This window comes from Schistocerca serialis, chromosome 5 (assembly GCF_023864345.2).
Source record: "Schistocerca serialis cubense isolate TAMUIC-IGC-003099 chromosome 5, iqSchSeri2.2, whole genome shotgun sequence".
Taxonomy (NCBI): Eukaryota; Metazoa; Arthropoda; class Insecta; order Orthoptera; family Acrididae; genus Schistocerca; species Schistocerca serialis.
Genome location: NC_064642.1, coordinates 404,002,314 through 404,030,170, shown reverse-complemented (window position 1 = coordinate 404,030,170; position 27,857 = coordinate 404,002,314). Strand labels below are relative to the sequence as shown.

General features: G+C 42.3%; 1 protein-coding gene across 1 annotated transcript in view; it reads right to left on the bottom strand.

Annotated features, from left to right (window-relative positions):
* Nucleotides 1-27,857, bottom strand: part of LOC126480710 (uncharacterized) — a 231,456-nt gene that overhangs the window by 58,375 nt on the left and 145,224 nt on the right. The window contains exon 3 of the mRNA XM_050103964.1: nt 1,294-1,430. Within this exon, the coding sequence (XP_049959921.1) occupies nt 1,294-1,430 (137 nt within the window). The remainder of the gene's footprint in view (nt 1-1,293; nt 1,431-27,857) is intronic.

Below are 27,857 nucleotides of genomic sequence, written 5' to 3'. Positions count from 1 at the left end.
CACCGAAGTTAAGAGCTGTCAGGCTTTGCTAGTAATTGGATGGGAGACTGTCCAGGTCTGCCAAGCAGTATTGGCATGTGGGGTGCATTCAGCTCTTGAGAGGTCCACTGAGGAACTACTTGATTGAGAAGTAGCAACTCCAGTAACGAAAACTGACAACTGCTGGGGGAGCAGTGTGCTGACCACATGGCCTTCTGAGGCCTGCCTGTTTGGATGGAGATTATGATCTATCTAAGAGGTCAGAGCAGTCAATGACATCATGAATTTTGAAGCATGATAATGATTCTTCTTCCACAACAGAAATGATCGATTGAAGTCTTATTGTTCTGATAAGAAAACTATGGAGATAACACCAACACTATCTACAGGAACTAAAGTTAATTTTGATATAAAATTAGAATTTGAAATACTTTGCATGATAAAATCAAAGGTGAAATGCCATTAAATAACTCAAAATGCGTAATCAAGAAGTTCAAGCCACTGCAACAGGTTACCTTGTTTCAGTAATGTATGATATCCCACAGACATGGACATGTTTAGAAATACAGCAGCTGTGGTGAGGGTGAGGGAAGGAGTAAGTTGTGGCTTTACTGAAGGAATTGTGATGACTTTGGTCTCAAATGACTTAACAAAATTTTCACTGTACTGAGACATGTCTCAATTAGCACAGTATTACATCAGAAAAGTGTTTCACATATAACAGTTCAATTATTCAATTGTCTACATAGTGATTTAAAAAAACAGTGACATAAAAAATCATTTAAACATAGCCTTAAGCCTTTTCTAATAGAACAGTGCTATTACTGAGTAAAAGAATTCTTGAATTGCAGCAAATAGATTTTGTAAGTGAGAAAATCTTGACATGTTGCAGAAATGACTGCCAATGTTGCTATTTGAACTTAGTCACTATTAAATTAACAAAACATTAGACCAAAGTGCTCTATTTATTTCTGTCACACACCATTTGGAATGAGAAAGCCAGGTCCACACCCCATTTTCCCCAAGCTGCACTGTTTGAATGAAAAACCTCACTTTCTGTTTCATGAACACAATACAGCTTCCTTCGATTCTTGTTAGATTGTGTGCGTTCTTGCTTTTTTATTGTTGTTTGTTATTTAGAAATTATTGATCAGCATTCTAACCACACTGTAACTTTTTGAAAATGTAATTTCTGTTTCCCCCCATTTTCTACACTTTCACATATTCAGTATATATGGTATTACCCTGATTTTCATGAAATTTCACACATTTAAATTCCTCTTGCAACAACAATCAGTTTGTAATCACAATTACCTTTGAACTAAAATTTGCTAGCTGCTTTGCAAGCATGATGATCTGGTTGTACAGTGCAGTCTGATTCTTCTGTAGCTGCCTTGTGAGTGAATGGCACTCCTGAAGTTCAGTTGGAACATTTTGGTTACCTGCAACAACTAGATAACAAGATTAATTGTGCAATTTTTTTTTACTGCATAACATTTCCAAACAAACAAATAAATGGACAGTTATTCTTCTTGAGATTAAAAAATAATATACCAAGAGATCTTTAATACCTGAGTTCCATCAAGCAACAGAAATATGAAAATATTTTCTGATTATGAAGCGTTGTGAAAAGTTAGACATGACAGTGATATGATGAAACTGTAGCTGACGCAACTCACATGACGTTCACATTATATGGATGGAACTCTATAATAATGGAAGTACCAAATGAAGAAAATGTACAAAATCACTGGATTACTGGAGGTTCATACCTAAAAGTTTGAAAATTTTCAAAATGAAAGTAACAATTTCTATGATCATTGTTAAAAATAAAATTCACAACAGCTGCTGGAATGAATAGTCAGGCTCCCATTTTTTTCACTTCACATAATATGCAAATGCTGACACAAGGAACCACAATACAAATGCTGGCACAAGGAACTACAATACATTCACTGAACCAGAGGTTTTAATAGAGTAGGGATTTAAAGAATGACATGGGAGAAGACATACACTTATAACACAGATGATATATTCTGGAGTAACACTTTAACAAGGTGTCAAATGCTATAGGTCCCAGCTCTCAAAGTAGTGTGAACTGTGACAAATTCAACTTCACAAAGTTAGATACAATGACGAACACATCATTTATGAACCAGCCCATACCTGAATACAGATTTCATACAGTGTATGACTGTTATTTCCTAATGCCATTGGTTGTCTTAGACCCATAATTTTCTAGTGCAACATTAACAGACAATGTTCATTATACATACCTTCTTATAGGCTCATAACTTTGAGCAGAGAAGGCATGGGAGAAGCGGGGATTGGGAAGGGAAAGACCATTACCAAACGAGCATGATGAAAGTGAAAACATTTTTGTTTCCCACAACAACTATAGGAACTTCACAATCTGAAAATTCCCTTTCCATATTGCAAGTGAATGTAAATCACAATAATAGAGTATATGCTAAAGAATTTATAAGACAGTGTGCGTATTTTTTTACTACTGTCAAGTGTGTCCACAAAACATTGGGACAAAAATATTTGATGAGCAGTAGAATACAAAGCTTGGTGTACAGACCGACGAAACAGACAGAGTATCAAAATAATCGAAGCATATGGCTATAGGTTTGTTAATATAAAATACTTCAGCTTGAACTTGACAATACTGATAGCAAATATCGATTGTAACATTTAACAATGGCAGTTTATCAATCTGAGCAAAGTATTAAGACAATTCATATAAACTGTTCATGAAGAAACTAATCATGGAAATACTATAAACAGTGTGTCAATTTAACAAGTTCAACATTAGATAAATTGAGCCAGTTCAAACTACAATGTTACAGAGACAACACCGGTGCAAGGCTGATTCAATATAGCCTGTTGCTGCGCTATATTCTTTTTAACAAAACTTCAGCTTTGTAAAATATTGTAACATTTGTTTTGTCATTATTTCAGTTGATATTAATAACACAAGCTGTACAAGACTTGCATACTTCTGTTGCTATATAGACTACACTGAAAGAAAGGCATTTATAATAAACCAAACCACTGAATATCAGTAACAAGAGCATGGATTCAGTATCACTCAGTTCACCACTCAAGATCATTTTAAATGATATATCAAAATATATCCACAACAATTTACAATTAATAAGAATGTCTCAGATCAAATACAGTAATTACAGCACAAGAAGCGGTTCTCATGCAATTATTGAATGTAATTTTTTAAAAATTAATAACGCGTACAGGGTGACAATTATTGAACTATATGAAAAAATTGTAAATTAGTTACAAACTATAGCTTGCACACACTTTATTTAACATGTAAATTTCACTACAGATATTTGGATTTAGGTTATGACATGTTCGATATGCCTGCCATTACTGGCTATGATGTGGCGCAGACAAACAGCAAAATTCTGCATTACATGCCGAAGTGTTGGAACATCAATGGTGTTGATGACCTCCTGAATAGCTGTTTCCAACTCAGAAAAGGTTTGGGGGTTATTGTTGTATGCCTTGTCCTTAATATAGCCCCACAAAAAGGAGTTGCATGTGTTCAGATCTGGAGAATATGGCAGCCAGTCAAGGCCGAGGCCCATGTGAGTAGCATCTGCGTACCCCAGACCCAGAATGTTATCCCCAAAGTGCTCCGCCATTAACATCGAACACTCTCCTGCTTTGACGGAGTCGGGCTCCTTCTTGCATGAACCACATCTTGTCAAAATCAGGGTCACTCTGGAAATGGGCATGAAATCTTCTTCCAAAACCTTCACATACCATTTGGTAGTCACCGTGCCATCAAGGAATATCACACCACTTATTCTATTACTGGACATTGCACACAATACAGTCACTCTTTGAGAATGAAGAGGCTTTTCAATCACGAAATGTGGATTCTCAGTCCCCCCCCCCCCCCCCCCCCCGCCCCCCAGATGTCTCTGTTTTGCTTATTGACAAACCCATCCAAATGAAGGTGGGCTCTGTCGCTAAACCAAACCATGCATGAGCATACTAATTCCCATCATGTCACACAGCCAATGATGCAGTGTTAAGGTCCTAACACAAACTGTTAGAAGTTATGAGATCTTATTTCTTATCGTTCAATAATTGTCACCCTATATTAACATGTTACACCAATAGAATTTATCAGTTATCCATAAACTAGAAATGATGAGTTTTCACCTTCATATAAAGTAAAGTTCTCATTTAATAATCATGGAAAATGAAATCTGTTGTTCCATGTTGGATTGAAAGAATGCACAATAACAATTATGTTAACAATTTACTATCCAACAGCCTGTGTCTCTGTTATAATTAGCAAGAATATAACTTTTTTTATTCTTAGAAACTGATATATGGCTAATTAACTAGAAAATCAAGGCAGAGATCCAAGACCTCAACTAGAATTTCAATTTCCTTTCCAAATACAGCATCACACAACACAACAAATTTACACATGAACCCTGTCTAAAATATGTTAAACCTCTGCACCATAACGTTTTCTTAGGGAAGATGCCAACATCCTTCCTTCTACATCTACACTGAGGTGACAAAAGTCGAGGGATGCCCCCTAATACCATGTTGGACCTCCGTCTGCCTGGCATGATGCAGCAGCTTGGCATGGTGTGGACTCAGCAAGGGATTGGAAGTTCACTGCAGAAATATTGAGCCATGCTCCCTCTATTGCCGTCCATAACTGTGAAAGTGTCGCCGTTGCAAATGGTTGTGGAAGAACTGACCTCTCGATTATGTCGAATAAATGTTCGAGGGAATTCATGTCAGGCAATCTGGATGGTCCAATCATTCACCTGAATTGTCCAGAATATTCTCCGAACTGATAAAGGGCAACTGTGGCAATCAGAGCTCGAACAGAAAGGTTTAGGTGTTCGTTTTTCCCACGCGCTGTTCGGGAGTGGAATAGTAGGGAGATAGTATGATTGTGGTTCGTAGAACCCTCTGCCAAGCACTTAAATGTGAATTGCAGAGTAATCATGTAGATGTAGATGTGACATAGGGCGCTGTTGTTTTGGGACATGAAGTCCACGTAATGCTTGAAATTTGGTATTTCCGTAACACTCTTGATGTTACGGATCTCCCTAACAATTCCCAAAATGTAATGTCCCATGCATCTATCTCCACCTACTATTTAGCAGACAAAATCTGTTGATTTCTGTCATGCGGCCATGATGACATCTGAAACCTTTCCACGTCAATCACCTGAGTGCAAATGAGTTCCGCCAATTTACTGGCCTTTTATACCTTTTGTACATAATACTACCGCCATCTGTATTTGTGCATGTCGCTATCCCATCACTTTTGTCATCCTCAGTGTATATACATGCTCTGCACACCATCACATGATGCATAAAGGTAGGTACGTTGCACTACTGCTTGTGTCCGCCCCCGGTAGCTGAGTGATCAGCATAACAGAATGTCAATCCTAAGGGCCCGGGTTCGATTCCTGGCTGGGACGGAGGTTTTCTCCGCTCTGGGACTGGGTGTTGTGTTGTCCTAATCATCATCATTTCATCCCCATCAACGCGCAAGTTGCCGAAGTGGCGTCAAATCGAAAGACTTGCACCCGGCGAATGGTCTACCCGACAGTAGGCCCTCATCACACGACATTTACATTTACTACTGCTTGTCACCCCATTTCCCATTACACTCGTAAATTGAATGAGGGGAAAATGACTGTCTCTATGCCTTCATAGAAGCCCTGTTTTTCTTTTAAAAAATGGTTCAAATGGCTCTGAGCACTATGGGACTTAACAGCTATGGTCATCAGTCCCCTAGAACTTAGAACTACTTAAACCTAACTAACCTAAGGACATCACACAACACCCAGCCATCACGAGGCAGAGAAAATCCCTGACCCCGCCGGGAATCGAACCCGGGAACCCGGGCGTGGGAAGCGAGAACGCTACAGCACGACCACGAGATACGGGCTGTTTTTCTTTTATCTAGTCCTCACTGTCCTTATGTGATGTGTATGTCGGAGGCAGTTGGATTGTGCTGCAGCCTGTCACAAATGTCTGTTCTCTAAACTTTCTCGTGAGTGCTTTCAGAACATAAGACCTGCTTCCATACATTTGAGATGACATATATTTCTGTAATGCTTGCGTGCTGTTCAAACCTACTGGTAGTAAATCTAGCAGCACACCATAGAATTGTTTTGATGTATTTCTTTAATCTGACCTGGTGGGGACCCCAAACTCTTCGGCAGTATACAAGAATGGGTACACAAGTGTTACATACTTTGTCTACTTTATAGATAAGCTATACTTTCCTAGAATTCTACCAATAAACCAAAGACGACCATTCGTCTTTCCTACAACCAACCTTGAGATCTTTAATGCGCTGTATAACGGAAACTACTTATTTTCGTAATACACAAGTATAAATATGAGATCCGACAATACGGCACATCAGCTTTGAAAGCACGGAATTGATGATTACGGCTGCTCGATTTCTTTCCGTAAATCAATCAGAGCACAGGCCACATGATATTCTCAGCAAATAATGACATATTAGGAAATATTATGTTAATAGTTATTACTTTAGATCCACATAATCACAAATGAAGCAAAAACACATTTTTTGTGCCGTCCGTCTCTAGGCCAAAAAGTATGTCACAAGAAAGTGTTTTATTCAGTTGTGACTAGAAGGATCTGAAGTAAAAATTATCATCATAATATTACACACAAGTGAGGATCAAGCAGTTAAGGCTATCGTAATCAGTCGCAATAAACATCATTTACGACTGACAGCTGTATCCTTTACTACTGGCAATGATACAGTCACTGGGCACAACTGTTTACCTAGGGGATCAAACCTGACAACTGAGACTGACAGAATAACACAAGTTAGAACTAAATATTTGTAATACGCAACAAAGCAAATGCCACTGCCGCTCGTTTCAGGCTCAGCAACTTAAAACCGCGATCTTAGTTCTTGCATAAAAACACCCTTGCAAATCGCGACGTATTCGGAAAAAGGGGGACATATTTATGACAACCAATATTACTATTATAGTTATTATAGTAATTGTTACAAATATTCCGCTGTTGCGATTTACGCTGTGCTCTTGGGTCCCAGCCTAATCATACCCTAGGTATTTGGGGGGGGGGGGGGGGCAAAATAACTGAATATTGCTTACAAGCAGAATTATAAATTTCACACTGCGCGCTAACATACAGATCAAACTACCACCACCATCTGGATTTTACTTTCACATTCGTTTGTGAGCTACAGATCAGTTTGTCACCACAACCATATTTTTTTTCTTTCACATTCGTTGGCTTCGCCGAATCATAAACAAGGTATTAGCTTCCATTCCAAGGTAGATCTCGGGCTAAGCTACAAATCAGTCTGTCAGCATAACAACGTTTTTTTCTTTCGCATTTGTTGGCTTCACCAACCCACAAACAAGCTGTTACCATCCAACATAATCCAGACTAAAGGATAAGCTACAGATCGGTTTATCACCACGACACATTTCTTCATTTCGCCTTGGCTGATTTCGCCAACTCACGACCAAGCTGTTAGTTCTCAACCTAACGGAGACCTTGGACTAAGCTACTGATCAGTCTGTCACCACAATCAGACTATTGTGGCAGTTCAAGTTGTGCTCTGTGTCTCAGCCTAACATACCCTCGGAATTCGCGAAATATTCGGGGGGAAAAAACCAGCCGAAAACAGCCTAACCATATTCCTGGAAATGGGGAAAAACATGTCTGTGACAACGAAGAATATAAATGTCATTCCTTCATGCACAGCAATTTGAGCTGTGCTCGTGCATCCAAGACTCGGAAATCGCGATATATTTGTAAAAAATAGCGAAATATTTATCACGATCAAGAATAGAAATCTCTTTGTTCGCCCGCAACAATGTTGTGATTGGATGACTAGATCGGGATTACTGTGGTCGCTGTATTAGCTAACAAGATCCGGTGTCCTTTGATCGCTGTGATTGGCTGACAGTAGCAAATCGAGCAGTCGCCATTATTCTAACCGAGTGATCCTGTATCCTCCTAAAGTCACTTAAGGATGACACTGTCCTGCACACTAAATTATTGTCAGCAAACAGTCACAGCTTGCTCCTCTTCCTATCAATCAGATCATTTAATTATATAGAGAACAAGAATGGTCCTATCACACTTCCCTGGAGCAGTCCTGAGATCACTTCTGTCTACTTGCCATCCAGGACAACATACAAGGTGTTTTCTGGAAATCTAGGAATATGAAATCAGCTTGTTGCTCTTCATTCAGGGTTCACAGGATATCGTGCGAGGGAAAGGGGAGCTGAACTTCGCATGAGCGATGCTTTCTAAATGCGTGTTAGCTTCACTGTACCGAGCAAATTTACTAAATTCGAACTTATAATGCATTAAAGAATTTTGCAGCAAACCGGCGTAAAGGATGGGCCCGTTCTTTTACCCTTCTTATATTCGGGAGTCGCCTGCGCTTTTCTCCAGTCGCTTGGGACTTTGCACTGGGAAAGAGATTCGTGATAAACGCAATATTTGGGACCATGCCGAAGAATGCGTTCTGTAAAATTGAATTGAGATTCCACCAGGATTTGGCAACTTGTTTTCAACTCTCTGGCTGCTTTTAGCCTGCCGCTGTGGAAGAGCGGTTCTAGGCGCTACAGTGTGGAACAATGCGACCACTACGGTCGCAGGTTCGAATCCTGCCGCAGGCATGGATATGTGTGATGTCCTTAGGTTAGTTAGGTTTAAGTAGTTCTAAGTTCTAGGGGACTGATGACCTCAGATGGTAAGTCCCACAGTGCTCAGAGCCATTTGGCTGCTTTTAAACGTCAGGGATGTGCATTTCTACATAAAACAGGTACGCCTCACGTACCGGGGTTATTCATCTCTCGATCGAATTGCTTCGGAAGTGGAAACACAGTCTCGAAAGTCGGCTACACTGCATTTTATCGGAAAACTGAGTGCAGCTGCAGTGAGTCCAAAAAGTATTCGTTTAGCTGCATATCTTCTAGAAAACAAAGTCTGCGTAACATGAAAAGAAATGTATAAAAAATCTAAAGAGCCAGTAATGTAAGAAGTACCTCGGTAAGCCATTTTTGTTGAAAAGCGAGGAAAGAAATACATCCAAATCGAAAGCAAGGTTAACAAAATAGAAAATGTAATACACGAGCTAATTCATAAAATATTCGTCCACCATCTGAACATGCTGAAATTCTGCGCGCAGTGATCAAATTATAACGCTGACCCACGACACACAACGGTGCGCGGCCCCGCTCTATCGCCTGTTGTGGTTCTGAACGGCGCCGATACAGTGCAATTAGCGCCATGGGCCGTAAGGGTAATGAGACGACGCTGATCGAAAGGAAACTTATTCTGCACTTACATAATGAGTGAAAATCTTCTTACAAGATTGCTAAAGTAGTCGGTAGACCTAGATCGACAGTGTAGTCGATGATAGATCGATTTTGTGCAACAAGATCATTAAGAAAACAACTACGTACCGGACGCCCTCACACTTTGACTGATGCAGCCGTCAGATTTATCATGAGAGAAATGAAGAAGAAACCTTAAATCAGCGCTCCTAAGTTGGCTGGGGAGTTAAAGTCTCGGGGAAAGAAGGTATGTGCCAACACAATCAGAAATGCCTTCAAAACGTGTGGTATCAAGGCCGGGTAGGGCGCAAGAAATTTTGGGTCAGTGAACAGAATCGAAAGAAACGTCTTCAATTTGCGATGGCACATAGATTCAAAAAGGAAGACTTCTGGAATAGAGTAATATTTTCTGATGAGGGTAAATATAACGTATTCGGGTCGGATGGCAGGCGAATGGTGTGGCGTCAGAAGACTGCAATCTTGCGCTAACGGTTAAACACAGTGGGTGTGGGGCTGTATGAGTGCTGCAGGAGTTGTAAAATTACATTTCATAGAAGGTACAATGGATCACCATATGTATATCAACATTTTAAAGATAATTTGAATCCTAGCGCCGAAAAATTAGGTCTGCAAGGAAAATACATTTTTCAATAAGATGACGACACAAAGCATACGGCTCTAAATACAAGGCTATGGCTCCAGTACAATACCCCAAAACAACTTAACACCCCTCCTCAGAGCCCACACATCAGTCCTATTGAACGCTTTTGGAAAGAACTAGAAGACAGCATCAGGAGAAGACACATTTCTAACGAGAGAGGCCTAAAAGAAGCACTTCAGGACAAAATTCCAGCCTCTCTGACGGCAAACATCGTCAAGTCGATGCCCAGACGACTACAAGCAGTGATAGCTGCAAAGGGAAGTCCCACTAAATATTAATTTTTGTAATTGAGTGGACGAATACTTTTTGAAGTAGCCCTTGAATAAATTCTCCATTTTGTCAAATTTGTTATCGCTATAGATGTATTTATTTCCTTGTTCATCAATTAAAGTGACTTACCAAGGTTCGTCGCATATGACTGGATGTTCACATTTTACGTTCTGTACGTGTTATGCATCAGTGTCGCGAGAAGCCGTATTGTTGAGTCGTTATAGCAATGGGGCAGTTTGCTTTATACAGCGAATTGACATTGTGGAGTGTTACATAAAGATAGGCTCTATCACGGAATGTGGAGCAACCTTTCAAGCGAAGTATCCTGGTAGGAAACTCCCCACAACCAGCACTACGTAAGATCTGTGCAAGAAATGGAGGGATGTGGGATCCGTTCAAAATGTGCAGAGGAATAGCCGACCAACAACGATGACTCCTGAAACTGTAGACAGAATTCGCATGGACATTACGAGAAGTCCTCGCACGTCGGTAAGGGGGCTATCGCAGTAAGTTGGTGTTTCTCGTACATCGTATACTGAAGGTGGTGCAAGAGTTGAAACTTGAGGATCAGGAAAAATGAGGTCATTATTGTAACTGACTGCTAACATCAAGCTAACGGTTACTTGGATCCCTTGCTTCATTTAAAGTGAGATGAGGCCTGGCTTCATTTGCCAGATTATGTAAACTCCCAGAACTGGTCGCAGGACAACCACCGTATTGTGCATGAAGATCCTCTCCATCCAGAGAAGATAGATGTTTGGTGTGTGTTCTACAGAATGCTCATTTTTGGCACCACATTTTTCAATTACACCTTCAACAGTGTCAGACATCTAAAGATCTTTGACTCTGTCTAAGCACAGTTAACAGATGCAAGGAAGCTCTATTTAGTAATCGAACAAGATGGAGCAACCGCTCACACATCCAAAGTATGAACCACATCACCAACGTTCCCCGAAGACAGACTTGTCAGTAGAGGCCTCTGGCCCCCAAGGTCCCCGGCCTTAACAATGTGCGATTTTTATTTATGTGGCACACTAAAAAGCAAACTGTACGCTGACAATTCTCGCGCAACAGACGATCTCATTACTAGAGAAATTAGCGACATCACCCCTGCATAATTACAGCATGTTGTTGGTAACGTCATCACACGAAGTCAGCGATACCCACGGCCATCACTTCCAGCATCTCATATAAATAGGTAACTACATGAACGTTACTATTACCTATTCTGTTCTAGTTAGTTCATTGTTACTTGAACCACGGGCGTGAAGCGTATCGGTTTTACGTGGAACACCCTGTACGTTCCCCGTGTAAGAGATTGTGCGGTGGTAAAACGATCCTCCGACGTGAATCATTTGTCATTGTTTCACACGAGTTCCTATCTACATGAGTGTAGGAATTTCTAGTGCATTGTACAGACTCTCCCCATCTTCTTCACAAGTTCCCAACAAATTCTAAATATTATTTACGATGATGTATGATCCGTCACATCATAAAAGTTGTCTGCTTCACTATTTAAAGAACAGAAACGTGGACTCACCAACAGCTGTTAATCCATACACAAACGGTTTCGGTCAAGTGTGCATCTTCAACTCAGAGATTAACACCAAATAAAGTTAATGGAAGGTTAAATGGTGTAAATACATACCTTTTTTCATTTGCACCTTCTGACACACATAAACAGTCAGTTCAAAAAGTTCGACACTGGATTAATAAGAAACTGAGAATTGTTTAGATGGTCATTTTAATGCTCCTGGTGTTCTACATGCTCTCTCCCCACTTGAGTACAAAGTAGGAAACTTTCATGCGACCAAGACAAACTGTCAGAAAAATCCTTTTTGGGATGTTATTCAACGTGCGCGTCGGTTATGTCGTCAAAGCGTTGTCCCTTCATGTGAATTTCTGCACTCTGTCGTTTTGTGTACGTTTATATTGATAAAACCAAATCTTGTCAATCCGTGATGATTTCCAGAAAAGAATTGTCCGTTTTGCATTTCAGTGACATAACGGCAGCTACATTCTGTACATAACATAATTAGTTTTATTTATTTATTGTGACAGCCATCTCTGTTTTGCAGTTTTACATAGTACGATTACATTTACCTAAACATTTCATAGTTACATTTAAAGGCAATATATTTTGTTGACGGAGAGATGCTCAACTGATTGGCCGAATGCACATCTGTTGTGTATAGTTGTTGACACTGTAGTTACTGCGCTGACGTCATTTATACCCCAGGAATAAAATCAGTCTTAGAACTTCTTGGACGGACGGTGTAGTTGCATCTCTTACCCTGCACATTATCATCAGTCAGTGTTCAGCATGTCCGCCCCCGGTAGCTGAGTGGTCAGAGCGACAGAATGTCAATCGTAGGGGCCCGGGCTCGATTCCCGGCTGGGTCGGAGATTTTTTCCGCTCAGGGACTGGGTGTTGTGTTGTCCTAATCATCATCACTTCATCCCCATCGACGCGCAAGTCGCCGAAGTGGCGTCAAATCGAAAGACTTGTACCCGGCGAACGGTCTTCCTGACGTGAGGCCTTAGTCACACCACATTATTATTTAGTGTTCAGCATATTGTCTAACCAAAGTCGTATTTCCAGCTGATTTCTCAATCCAGTCAGAAAGCTGGTGCGATAGGCCTATTACGTAAATTCGTAGGCCATTGTGCAACATACTATTTGCTCACTTGCACAGGGAACACAAGAAAACAAAATTAGATTTTTGAGTCCGGGCGGCAGGCGCCCGTGATACTTGGAAGATCAGTCTCCAAAACACAGTGCGCATGCTTGTGCAAATATTAGCATTTCAGCGCAACGCACATACCGGCTGGTTACAATTAAAATGCAGCTACTCATAGAGGTCCAATGCGGGCTGTAATTATTGTATGGCAGCGAAACTTGGTAGATACGCTAATGCGTTAATGCGGGATCGATTTAGGACGGAAAAAATGAGTTCTAATCTTGGCCACCACGTGCAAACCTGGCGCATCCCGTCAACGTCCCCGGAGCTCATAGTCAACGAAATGTATACATAGCGTTTAATAATATGCCTTTCTCACTTGTCTGACCTTTGCTGCCCACTCCCCATTCGTAATTCACTACATACGGAAACAATGACATAAGTCTTTCTTTCATTCACAGCGCCAGATCTGCACCTGGTAGCCAAAATTGGAAATAATTTTTCCCGACGTAAATCGGCTCCGCATAACACAAGAAAATCTACCAAGTTTCGCTGCCATATGATAATTACAGTCCATACTGGGCATCTGTGAGTAACTGCACTTTAATTATAACCACCCAGTAGCAGGTGGAAATAACGCCAACTACATTCTGTACATAACAAAAAATATGAAGCGAGTTTCTGATCCAGAGATCGATTTTTAATGTTGTTTGTTTGTGAGAAAATCGTGTTATGCCTCGTGTAAGAAGGAGAAAGGTCTACTGGCACCTATAGGAATATGACAGCGGCTGAATAATAGCCTGTCGAAACCGCTGTTTATCATTCGGTGATATTGGTGCTTGCATTGGTCATGGTCCAACGATTGCCATGCGAATATGGAATTGATGGGTTCAGGAGGGCTACACTCACTGCTGTGTAGGATGCCCGACGCAATTAGTGCCTAAGAGGACAGACATACAGTTTGCTTGGCTTTGCACGTCCGTACAGCTACGTCACATGCGAGTTAGGAAATGGGTTAGTTTCCAGTGAGAAACTATCTAAACGGTGAGTGCGGCAATGCGCGGAGCACAATGGGCTATCGGCACAGCGACCCCTTGATTCGCTAGCAGACAGTAACGCGCCCAATGACAAAATTCGGCTCAAGAATGCCATCATGTCTTTTCTGAAGAGTACCGGTTCTTAGTGCAGCATCACAATGAGCGTAACAGTGTGTGGAAGCTCCGGTCACTTCTGGTGAACATCGCTGGTAATTTGGAGAGCAGCCGTTACATTTCTCACTAGTTACGCGGGTGGTCGACTTCTGCCCTACCCACTACTCAACACGACCGTCAGATCTCTCATCCACTGAAAACAGTTGGTCATTGGTTGGCAAGGCATCTCTCATCCACTGAAAACAGTTGGTCATTGGTTGGCAAGGCACTTGCCTGCCACCACTCATCAGCCACCACAATTCAACTCTGGTACATAGTTTTCCAAGCTTGTTTCCTGTGTCTTACGTTTTGTTTAATCTTATTGTTCTGAGTCTTTTCTTGACACCCGTCTCAATCTGTTACTGAGCGGGCGCTGAAGACCTGCCCGTCGTGCGCCCTTTAAACCCTCTCCGTCCCCAACTCATAAAAAAATGGCTCTGAGCACTATGGGACTTAACTTCTAAGGTCATCAGTCCCATAGAACTACTTAAACCTAACTAACCTAAGGACATCACACACATCCATGCCCGAGGCAGGATTCGAACCTGCGAGCGTAGCGGTGGCGCGGTTCCAGACTGTAGCGCCTAGAACCGCTCGGCCACCCAGGCCGGCTCCAACTCATCAACTCTGCTATATAACTGACGCAGCATGGAATGACGTTCGTGTATCTATCATCGAAACCCAGTTCGAGCCCATGCTCAGAGGGTTAGAACTGTTGTTGCTGTCAAAAGTGGCAGCTCAATGTATTAAATTTAGCACCGTATGCATGTATTTGCAGTTGCGAATACGGATAACCTTCAGCTGTACAATGGTGTCAGGATACTGAAAATTTGTGCTCGACCGGGAATCGAACCGGACTTCCCGTTTGTCATAAGCGGTCGTTTTAACCACTTCAGCTGTCCGAACAAGCTTCATGACCAGACCCATTCTTCAATGTCACCGTCTCATCGTCTATGTACCGGCCAAGCGGCTTTTGGTTAAGATCTCTCTCCTATACGGGAATACACATAGTGACTGTACAAATGCAGGTTGTAGACACACAGACGACGACATATGGAAGTCTGGATCTGGTTGTGAAGTGTGCTTAGATATCCGTAGTGGTTAAGGCGACCGTTCGTGACAAGCGGTACAAATTTTGAATTTCCTCACATCATTGTACAGCTGAAGATTCAACATATTCGCAACTGCGGATACATCTTATGTATGATAAATCAAGTCACGCTCAGATAATCTCATAAAGGACATGGAGATGTCACATGCTGTCCAAATCACCATCTCTCAATTTCAGAGTTTCTGTTTTATCTAGATTATCTTCCCAAAAAATTTTTAAAAAATTCTAAAAATTTCCAGTACGAAAATGGTGTCCAACATGCCGCATTTCACCAGAGAAAGTCTACAGTAAGTGAGCTTATTTATGAGAGATTGTCTACCTCGCAGATTCAACCTCCATCTTGAAATCCCCACAATTTTCGTGGGAACAACTCAAATTCCATGATCAGCACTGCCATATTTCGTGTGAATTGGCTGCACAGCTTCTCAGCCTGCTGCTCACGCGGTGGGTTCTAATAATGGACTGGGGAGGCACTGTGTCCGATTAGGGTAGCGAGCGTAATGTGCGCTCCGGCGCACACGACGTCATCCGGGTCAAAGACAAAAGGTCGGCGGCGACTGCGTGGTCCGCGAGATGCGCCGGCGCGAGGATCGATACGCAACTGCGGCAGGCGGAGCGTCTGCCGCGTGCTCCACGCGCCTATTGTCCTTGCAGATCCGAGTAAGCCACAAATCCCGGCTCACGGCAGGGATGCTGCAATTAATAGAGGTAGTGGGAAGTCTGCTAACTAACATGGGTGAGAGGTTGGCAAAAGTCAGAATGGATTTCCACAAGGTTCGACTTTAGCAACTCCCTTTTATATTGCGACGAAAGGAGCTATCTCTTTTTTTGGAGATAGTATCTAACCTATGTTCAAGCCAAATAACATATAAGTGGCAAGAGAAATGATAAATAGTATCACAAAAAAATGTTGTGTCACTTTCTACTACCAATTTGCTCCAGAACATCGAAGAAAAAGTATATATTCAAGTTTGTACATCAAGGATTATATTGTAAATAACCCAAGATAGAGAGAATTAATTTTGGTTTTGATCCATTCCACATCATTACAATTAATCATACAAATCATCCATGAAAATGTTTTGGATTTATGGTGCTCTGCAGCCTTTATGAAATTGATAAACGACATCCATCTGTACTAGCCTCTTCCCTGCGGCTTCTCCCATATATCCATTCGACACGTATAATGAACACACCTTCCCCTCTGTGTCTGCCTCATCCCCCACCTCTATCTGTCTATCTCCTTGTCCCCACTCTCTACCTCTTCATCTCCTCCTCCCTCTCTCTTTGTCCATTTCCTCCACCCCCTCTCTCTGACCATATCTTCCTCCCTCTCCCTATATCCTCCTCTCCCTCCCTCTTTCCATTTCCACCTCTCCCTCTTCCTTTTCTACCTGCCCACTACCCCTCTACAACTTTCACCTGCCTCATGCGTCTCCCTCTCCTCCCACCACTCCGTCCATTTCTTCGTCCCCCTTACACTGTCCACCCCTCCTCAATCCATCTCAAGCTGCCCCAGCCATGCTCATCGATATGTGCAGCCCCTGCAATATAGTTCCATAAAGCAGGCCAATACTACTACCACAAAACACCTGTTATGCAGTGCAGGCCACAAACCAGGAGCTTGAAAATTATTTATTTTCCCCTGATGTGCAGGCTACCATGGAAGGCAGGTCATTAAAGCAGGCTGATACTATTCCAACACAACACACCTATCATGCAGGGGAATCTGCATGTTGATGCCCAGAAAACAGTTTCTTGCCTGTGACATGTAGGTAGTGGAGCAAACTGTTTTGATTTGGCAGACCAATACTGTTCTCACGCAACGTCTCTGTCATGCAGGGCAGCTTATACACCAGGGGCTGGATCAAACACGTTTTCACTAGTACTTCTGCTCTTATTGGAGCTAGGAGGTAATAAACCCTACAGTGCCGATACTTGTGAGACCTGTAGTTTCTGTGCCAGATTTGGCTGAAACCAATCCACACATTTCGGACGAGATCCTGGATATACACACAGACACTCAATTTTATATATATAAAAGATAGGCCAGTATCAGGATACATGCCCATCTCTAGTGGTCATGTAATTTTTGTTTTGCCTTCATACAATTTCAGTAGACGTTTTTGAAGATTTTACTTTAATTTTTTGCTACATCCTCATTGAATTCTATATGAGTGTATTTATAATACAGGGTGTCCTACTCGAAAGAGGCCCCACTGACAACTATTTGCTTAAATTACTCTTAAAAGCTTTGCATGATAATCAGGAAATGAAACGAACATGTCATACATTGTTTGTGGGGACAAGAAGGTGAATCACAAAAGGTGCTGAAAGTGCCTGCCCTTCACTAGTAAACACGGTTGAACACAATGAAGCATATTCTTGAGTGTTGCTGCCAGAATCTTCGACGTCACTGCCTTGATTTCACAGATGATTTCTCTCACAGATCTTCCAAGTTGTATGGTTTGTTCCTGTATACCTTGTCTTTCAGGTCACTGCAGAGGAAAAAGGCAGATAATGTCAGGTCAGGTGACCCTAGGGGCCACAGCGTCCGTTCGAAATCATTCTGCCAGGGAGGCATGATTCGACCTCAGCCATGGTCACTACAAACGTGGCACCATCCTGTTGGTACCAGCCTCAGGCAAGTTCTTCTTCATCCAACTGGTTCACAAATTCCCAAAACATTTAGATGTAAACTGCACTTGTTACAGTGGACTCGAAAAATATTGGTCCATTGATGTGATGCTGTGATATTGCGCAGAACATGCCAATCTTTTGTGAGTGCAGGGGTTGCTTGACCAGTGCGTGTGGATTTTCATTACACAACAAATGTGTATTTTGTGTGTTTAGGTAGCCAGAGAAGTGGAAGCATGCCTCATCACTGAACCATGTGCACAGCAATATTCCTGGCCTCTGGGCAATAAATTGCTGAAACCAATGGGAAAATGTATTGCCTTTGTCTTTGTCATTGACATTCGGTTCCTGGACAACTGTAAACCTGTATGGATTCAACGCTGGCTTTCTATGCAACTCTGTGATATGTTCTCCGAGACATTCCACATTTCTGAGATAAACATGAGTCAGACTTCGCAGGAGAGGCCAACAATCGTTGTTTCACATCGGTCATTTTTTCTTTCAATAATGATGGCCGTTCCCCGCCGTGAAGATCTAACACCGTTCCACTGCTCTCCACCTTGTTCACTAACTTTTGTAAGCACCATTTATATGGTATATGCTGGTCACCAAATCGTTCACAAACATTCGCTGATATGTCTTAATGGAACGAGTGTACCATTACTGTTTTTCAAGAAACACGCGTTCTTCAACAGAATAGCGAACATTGCCACTAAATACTGAACAATGGGCTCCATCTGCAGAGACGCGCGGAAACACATTACTGCGTCAAACGATGTTGCAGAGTGAAGGGTTGCCACGTCAAATGTCACACATGACACTGTGCCATTTCAGCGGAATTTATACACGTTTGTGGAGCCTATTTCAAGTGGGACACCCTGTACAATATGGACATACTGAAAGCCAGTTAAAAGGCTAAAGTAAAATCTTCATAACACCAACAGAAATTCTATGAAGATAAGATCATACACAGTGGGTGAGACTCAATTAGGCAATAATATAACCAGTCACAGAGAAAACGGAAAAGTATCTTGAGTTGTCGTCAGACGGCAGCACCTTGAGGTGTCGTTAGGTAGCACCATTGACAAAACTGATGAGACCAAAGTCTACACATCAGAATCGGTGAACCAGAAACATCTGCGTTTTGACAGCGAGGGAGTATGATTTCCAGTCCACGGGAGTGATGGTGTGGAGCGGCGTGGCGTACGAGGGTTTGAGTGGCTCATTCTTTCTGGAAGGCCGCATTGCAGGGGAAAGCTAACTTGAGTTACTGAGGGATACTGTCATCCATGAATTTCAGAATAGACCGAACATTAATGAACTGTGGTAGCAGCAAGATGGTGTTCCAACACACTTCACCAACACTGTTCGGGCGTTCTTGCATGATGTGTTTCCTGAGCAGTGGATTGGTCGGCGAGGATCTGTGGAGTGACCATCCCGATCTCCATACTTCCCCCACCGGTCTTTTTTTAACTCTGAGGTTACCTTGAGGTGTGTCCGCAGCTCGTGGTCGTGCGGTAGCGTTCTCGCTTCCCACGCCCGGGTTCCCGGGTTCGTTTCCCGGCGGGGTTAGGGATTTTCTCTGCCTCGTGATGACTGGGTGTTGTGTGATGTCCTTAGGTTGGTTAGGTTTAAGTAGTTCTAAGTTCTAGGGGACTGATGATCATAGATGTTAAGTCCCATAGTGCTTAGAGCCATTTGAACCTTGAGGTGTACGCTAGTCCATTAACAGTGAGCAACATGTCCACGAGGAGATTGTTCAGGAGTTTGACAACGTTCCGGTGGAAATGTCCAGGGAAGGCGAGTGGAAAATGTTTCAGTGGATTTGCAAGCCTCTGTTTACGTAGGGGGTGGCCTGGTCGACCAGTACATTGAAAATCGATGACTGTGTCATAACAATTACCATCATGTGTGCGATATCTCATTTTTGTAACCCTTAATAGCATTTAACAATAAAAATAACATATAATCAAAAGCTGTCTGAATCTGGCCTACTCTGTAGATTACACGACCGTGGAAAATGGGAATTTAGTCCGATATTTGCCCGATTCAAAAATAAATAAATATTGATCCTTATAACATGAAACCAACTAACTAACTAGCTAAAACTAAAATTGGTGCATACTGTGCAATGACATAAGTCAAGTTTCAACTTGATCTATGCAGCAGGTTTGTTTATAAGACTTTTTACAAATAGTGGTGTTGGGTGTGCTTCGTTAAAGGAATAAACAAGAAAGCTGCCCGCCTGTCTGCTTCAATATATGGCTTTCAGGAAGGTCATGTGAGAGAAATACAAGCTGGGTTTTACATGATCGGTGTTTCTGGAATCCACGATGGTTGGGATGGAGCTCTTTCTGTTCGAGATGCCTCGTTACTTATTCTAGGATTCTACAGCAGGTGGACGTCAATGAGACAGGACATTAGTTTTATGGATCACTTCTCCTACCATTCTTGTAGACACGTCTATGCGATCTGTGCTGTCTTGTTCAATGGATCGATGGCACTGTATGGTTAACATGGGAGCTACTGAGCTGCAAATTTTGTACAGAATCTGAAAGACCTTCCATCGGGCCCTGGAACCTTGTTTAGTTTTAACGATTTCTCTGTGGCACTGACACTCCTGTTTTCTTCGTAGTGGCACGAGAATTAAACTGGGCCAGTACATCAGAATATTCCTTATTGAAGAAACATTTCAAGACGGAATTCAGCGCTGTTGCTTTTTATACTCAATTTCAGTTTCAGTGTTTTCCACAACTTTCGGCACTAACTTTCTTTTACATGGGACCAGAATTTGTTTCGGTTTTGAGAGAGATCCTTCGATAACATTCTGCCACAGTAGTCGCTGGAAGCTTCACCCATTGCTATCTTGACATTGAAACGCATTTAATTGAGTGTCTCCTTATCTGTAGCCCTATGCTTTATTTAGATCCATTATGCAGTAATAACTGTTTCTTTAGAAAGTTTCTTTAAGGTGACCGTATTCTAGGAGGGTATCTCCCACCATGAACTGTTCTACCACGTACATACGCATTCACACATGGTCAACAATTCTTTTAGGCTAGAGCCTCAATTTTTATACGTGCTCCTGCCCATAGGTAAATGTTTTTAGTTCCACTTTGAGACATTACACGACTGCCATTTTATCTTGTTTACTAACTATGCAAAATTTCCTATTTGCTTCAGCTGCCCTCTGTACTTTAGTAATCATAGTTGCTAAAGCTGCCTCGTGGTCACTGCCTCCGGGCTCACTTCGCTTCGTTGGGCAATGCAGCTTCTAATTAAATCGTTTATTCATTACAACGTCGTCATTTTCTTATTTTACTTTTGCAGTTTAACTTGTGATCACTCTGCAAGCAAATGCTTCAACTTACGTTTTAGAAACGTATATATCTCTCTCATTAGATAGTAGAAAAACTAGAATGTTTTCGAGAATACAAATATCTCGGAAGTGTTAACAGAGAATGAATGAAGTTGCGCACCAAAACTCATACTTATAGAGAATAATTGGATATTTTGCATCAATTTTAACATCTGCCTGAGGAATTGTCCGTTGTTTCCTCTGGAATGCTCTCTTTTAAAATGTAGAAATTTAGACACTGAGGACGGAGGACAGAGTAAAACTGGATGTCTTAGTTGGTGTGACAAGGAAAGAAAAGGGGGAAAATGAGCTAAAGTGGTCAGAAGCAAAGAAGTGCTACGTTGAGCCGGTGCATACAAATAATTATTAGCAGTAATAAAAACAAGAAATCGAAACTTATCTAGGTAAATCTTAAGGCAAACTGGATAAAATTATTTTTTGAAAACTTAGAAGAAGAGAAAAGTAGGATAATCCTGTTACAAAAACAAGAAACTGAAGAAATGGAGACAACTGGGACATGAATACAGAATAGAAAACTAACGATGATGATATCGTGAAAGTGAATAAGGAATCACTAAAAACTAACCACCAAGGCAGCCATACTATGAGGTCATATCTGCACCATTAGAGTATAGCAAAGTAGATGGAGAAGGAAAGGCGAAATTGTGTAGGTAACTTCTCACATAAATGTTAGTACAAGGCAGGTTACAAGCAGCAAATGTTGAGCGGCAGGATGCTAAGAGCTAATTGCCTAGATAACATTGGGGTTGTAAAAGTATTATTATCCACACCTTACCAAAAGATATCGGTAGACCTGAGTGTTGTTCGATTGGAAGAATGTTTGAGGAACTCTAAAACTTTTTTGCGAATGAATTAATGAACTGTGTTTCATTAAGGGTGATCGTGTCAAGAAAATAATTAACTTAAATACCAATATATACCGGGGTCTCTCCTAAATGTCGTCAGACGCACTTTCTCTGATGTTTCGGCAGATATTTGCAACTAGTTATTGCAACGTGTAGCTGGTGACAGACCAAACACTGCTCATGAAATGTTGCATACGTCGAAGAAGTGCGTCGGTTTGTTTACCGTTACAAACAAAATGATTTTTAAAAACGGAATTTTACGTGCCCAGCAGCGACAGCACCGCCCTGGACCGCGCCGACTGCTACCGCCATTCAGTACCGGTTATTCCTCGTGTTTTACTGCCCCTTATAAACACATAGTGGTAAAACCAGTATCGCACTAGACTAATCTGATCGCGCTCTGTCGAATGGGCACGTAAAATTCCGTTTTTGAAAATCATTTTGTTCGTAACGGTAAACAAACCGACGCACTTCGTCGACGCTGGGCGTCGCACTAAAGACGTGACGAGCAGCATTTCTTTGGACTGACTCCAGCCGTACGTTGCAAAAAACAAAATTCCAAATATTTGCCGAAACACCAGAGAAAATGCGCCCGACGCCTCTTAGGGTGGGCACCCGGTATAGAGGAAGCAGTGCGTCGATTGGTCTAGGTATACGGATCAAACAATAACTGCCTAGTAACTTATGTGACTAAGCCCCTTCACTCAAGTTCTATAACCGTGCAATTAAATGAAACCAACGTAAAGATGGGTTGTCCTTCATAGCCTCCTCCGCCTCCCCCACCCCCCACACTTTAGTGCAACACACAGAATAAATGAAATGGCGTGTTCATAGAATCATGTGAAACTGTCAGAAAGGTCCTCATTTGAGATGATGTTCAACTCGCGCGTCACATTGTCTTAAATGTTAACTGTATCGACAAAGCGTTGATTCCTCATGTGAATTTCTGCACTTTTTCGTTTTGTGATAGGTTTGCATTGATAACATCTAGGCTCCCCGGTGAAGATTTTTTCCGGAAAAGTGCTCTCCGCGTTTTGCACTTCACTCAAGTTGAGGACATCCATGAGTCGTCGTTTTTGTTCGGCAGCCGGGGTGTGCGGAACAATCTTATCTTTTTTACAACATTCTGGAGAAGGTCCTCAGCATCTGATTTACAGATTTTGCTCCACTGCGATTTGTGATACTACAACGTTGATACACTACGGTCGCAAGTCCACTACTTAACACCGCCTGGTCACGAATTATTGGTCGAATCCATGTCAGCCGTTTACGGTAAGTTGTTAGTTCAAGCTGTCGCCGTCGTTACTGCGCTAATGTCGTTTATAAATTCATCTCGGAACTTTTTTGATGGACGGTATATAAAGACAAAGAAGACGAGGTGATTACAAGTTCGTTAGAACAGGAGCACTGGCAAATTTCGGCGAGGATAGAGAAGGGAGTCGGCTGTAGCTTCCTGGAGGGAAGGGAAACCATGGAAATCATACCTCTGAATGACGCTAAAGGGTTTGAGTGCCACTCCTCCAGAATACTAGTTGGTTTGAAGTAACCAATTCAACATATTGCTCGCTACGAACGTTTATTATACTACACGCATCAAAAAAAGTTTTGCATCACCCCGGTTCCCAGAACTGGCGAAGATAGACGTTGACTGTGGATATTGTATCACTGACACAGTCCCTTTGACTGTTCAGAGATGTCACTAAACCTGCCCAAAGATGTAAACAAGCATGCTTGAGCAGCGCCTATTAGATGGAGGGGTCCGACAGCCCATCAGTTCCAGGCATTCCACCAGGAAGGAAGTGGACGGCTCGTAATGTCTGTAGTTCAACCATGCCTAGACGGTCAATACCGCGGTTACTTTGTCCCAGGAAGGGCTCTCAACAAGGGAACTGTCCAGGCGTCTCGGAGTGAACCAAACCGATGTTGTTCGGACATGGAGAAGATACATAGAGACAGGAACTGTTGATTACATGCCTCGCTCAGGCCGCCCAAGGGCTACTACTGCAGTGGACGACCGCTACCTACGGATTATGGCTCGGAGGAACCTTGACAGCAACGCCACCATGTTGAATAATGCTTTTCGTGCAACCACAGGTCGTCTGTTAGGATTCAAACTGTGCGCAATAGGCTGTATGATACGCAACTTCACTCCCGACGTCTCTGGCGAGGTCCATCTTTGCAACCACGACACCATGCAGCGCGGTACAGATGGGTCCAACAACATGCCGAATGGACCGCTCAAGATTGGCATTACATTCTCTTCACCAATGAGTGTCGTATATGCCTTCAATCAGACAATCGTCGGAGACTTATTTGGAGGCAACCCGGTCAGGCTGAACGCCTTCGACATACTGTCCAGCGAGTACAGCAAGGTGGACGTTCCCTGAGGTGGCATTATGTGAGGCCGACGTACGCCGCTGGTGGTCATGGAAGGCGCCGTAACGGCTGTACGATACGTGAATGCCATCCTCCGACCGATAGTGCAAACATATCGGCAGCATATTGGCGAGGCATTCGTCTTCATGGACGACAATTCGTGCCCCCATCGTGCATGTCTTGTGAATGACTTCCTTCAGGATAACGACATCGCTCGACTAGAGTGACCAGCATGTTCTTCAGACATGAAACCTACCGAACATGCCTGGGACAGATTGAAAAGGGCTGTTTACGAACGACGTGACCCAAACCACTCGCAGGGATCTACGCCGAATCGTCGTTGAGGAGTGGGACAATCTGGACCAACAGTGCCTCGATGAACTTGTGGATAGTATGCCCCGACGAAGACAGGCATCAATGCAAGAGGACGTGCTACTGGGTATTAGAGGTACCGGCGTGTACAGTGATTTGGACTACCACCTCTGAAGGTCTCGCTGTACGGTGGTACAACATGCAATGTTTGGTTTTCAAGAGCAATAAAAAGGGCGGAAATGATGTTTATGTAGATCTCTATTCTTATTTTCTGTACAAGTTCCGGAACTCTCGGAACTGAGGTGATGCAAAACTTTTTTTGATGTGTGTATTTAATGAACGCCGCCCGTACATACAGGCGAAACTCCTAATAATGACCAGTTACGATGTGGGAATGTGTTTGGTCCCCTACAGGGTAAAAATCTTTATTGTGCATGTATTTTTCTCATATGTTCAGCAATACGAAGAAAATTTTAATAACAGTGTGGTGACGATGTGTGTGTCTTGGTATCAAATGGGGCTGTATCGGGATTTTAAAGTCAAATGCCCACGGAGAGAGACCAGGCCTCTGGACCTGACGTTCAGTTTAATTCGTTAAACAAATCAAAACTGACAATTCCGGTACTTAGTGTGGCACTGCTCCAGGTCATTGAGAAATCGTAACAATTAGAACGTACTCGTATGTCAAACGTTAATAAAGATAAGGGCTACGAACTGAGCAATGGACTGAAATGGGAGGATAAGCTACGAGCTCAAAATTCGATAGCATTCAGTGATCTATTGATCACGGCGTTTAAAGACAACAGTGCACTGAAGGCACTTTATAATTAAATGTCAGTTAAAGACACATCGTCAGTGAAAGCCTTCAGATGATCCTAAGACGAAAGCCACTGTTGCTGAAAGTTGCACGTGTCCACAGAGGTGTAATGCTTAGAGACTGGAGTTACATAGTCGAAAGAAGTAGGTACTGGTACTGCTACATTCAAATACTCTTTTATATCTCTTCGTGTTTGTAAAAGATTCCAGAAATTTCTTATTATGTAATAGAAGTACGTTCTGCAATATTCGATGTTATGAATTAGTTCGTTGCTTTTGTGACTTCAGTCTGATTAAAAAAACCAAACATTAAACCGCTGAGAGTGAAACTAGCAGCAATGATATTTATGTTCTTGCTTATGACAAATATTTGGCCATTTATTGCCAAATAAATCGCGATTTCCGAGGGTACGGTTAGGCAGGAACCTGAGCACAACATATATTGTGTCCCCCCATGCTCCCCCAACGCCTAAGCGGTACACATCTCTGTTGTGTGCACTTCGTCTGTTCCCAGAACGTTTACTAACTAGTACGCGTTTATAGATCTGTACCAGCCAACAAACAAACTCGGAGCAATGGAGGAGGAGGAGCTTAGTGTTTAACGTCCCGTCGATAACGAGGTCATTAGAGACGGAGGGAAGGATTGGGGAAGGAAATCGGCCGTGCCCTTTCAAAGGAACCATCCCGGTATTTGCCTGAAGCGATTTAGGGAAATCACGGAAAACCTAAATCAGGATGGCCGGAGACGGGATTGAACCGTCGTCCTCCCGAATGCGAGTCCAGTGTGCTAACCACTGCGCCACCACGCTCGGTCGGAGCAATGGAACAGAACATTGTGGAGTACCTTCACACATTTTGATAATGCATTGGATGCAGTGGCGGACACAGAGAAACCTCTCAAGGAGGGGGCGCTAAATATATCTTGAGCTTCCTTTACTTTTACCGCAGTAAAAAATAATTAAGTCACATGCAAAGTTTAAGGAAGTTTCATTTAAACCAATGATACACCTGCGAAGGTTCTTGTGCGACCCATTCTTGTGTACTGTTCTTTTGCTTCGATTTATCACATCTTTGTCTTAGAGGAGAAGATCGCAGCGTATTAGAGGAGAAGATCGAAGAAAATCTGAGGTTTACGATCGTTTAATAACTGCGCATTACAGTTAATACGGGAGTGTTATAAAGACTCTTAGGGAACTTAATACGTCTCTCTCATCTTGGATGATTACTTCTTTACACGAAGCGCTGTTTGCAAGTTTTAGTGAAGCACTATTAAAACAGACAACAAAACGGATCTACTGTCTCTATCGTAAGTCTTGTGTAACGCCCGTAAAAACGAGATGTACCTACGGGAATTCATTTCTGCTTCATTCCATCCACAAATGGTGGGCAGCGGTGTGGAAGGGGGGGGGGGGTATGGCGACTGAAGGAAGGTAAGGGTTTAAAGTCCTATCTACGCCGATGTCATTAGAGATTAGCCTTCAGGTCGACTAATCTGCTGCATATGCGTTCTTTTATTTCCCCCTAAAAAGTACCAGTATTAGGTCGATGCCAACAGATGTTTCCTGAGAAATGGAGTTAAAGGTGCATGGGAGATAATTTTTGTATTAATACGTTCCATGTAAATCACGGGCCGCCTTTCAGTATTTCAACTCGCACGAGAAAGGAGTGGAAGCGTGAGCGCCGACGGCGACTTAACAATAAAGCGGCGAGCAAAGAGCGCACAGTGGCTGGCGCTGCTTAAAAAAAGAAGACATAAATCATAGTGTAATTCGTCAGCATTGGTTTATATTCGTGTCTGACTAACGTAATGCTACTGCTTGTCCTAGGACAGAATATTTGATTGAATTTGTTATTAATTGCCCTCAGATAAAGAAGGCACAGTTAAAGATTATGAGGCTCATTGAGTGGAATAGTTTTCAGAATGTAGTCAAGAGTGGGTGTTCAGCAATTCACTGTTTACGTGTGGAAGGATAAACTTAACAGATGCGAGATTTATTACGAGCAACGTTTTACTTAAAAACGACAGATGCGTTACAGGGAGCGATAATTATTCTGAGACTAAGCTCTCCACTCTTTGAAACGGAACTTGAGTATTGTAGGAATTACGTGCATATAAGCAGTCAGAGGCTTATTTAGAACCCAGAGAAGACTTTTAAATGATTATCCGCTGGGCATATCGGGAATTTTGTGTATCAGGACCCGTTTTGATGGACGGTTAATTCGAGCC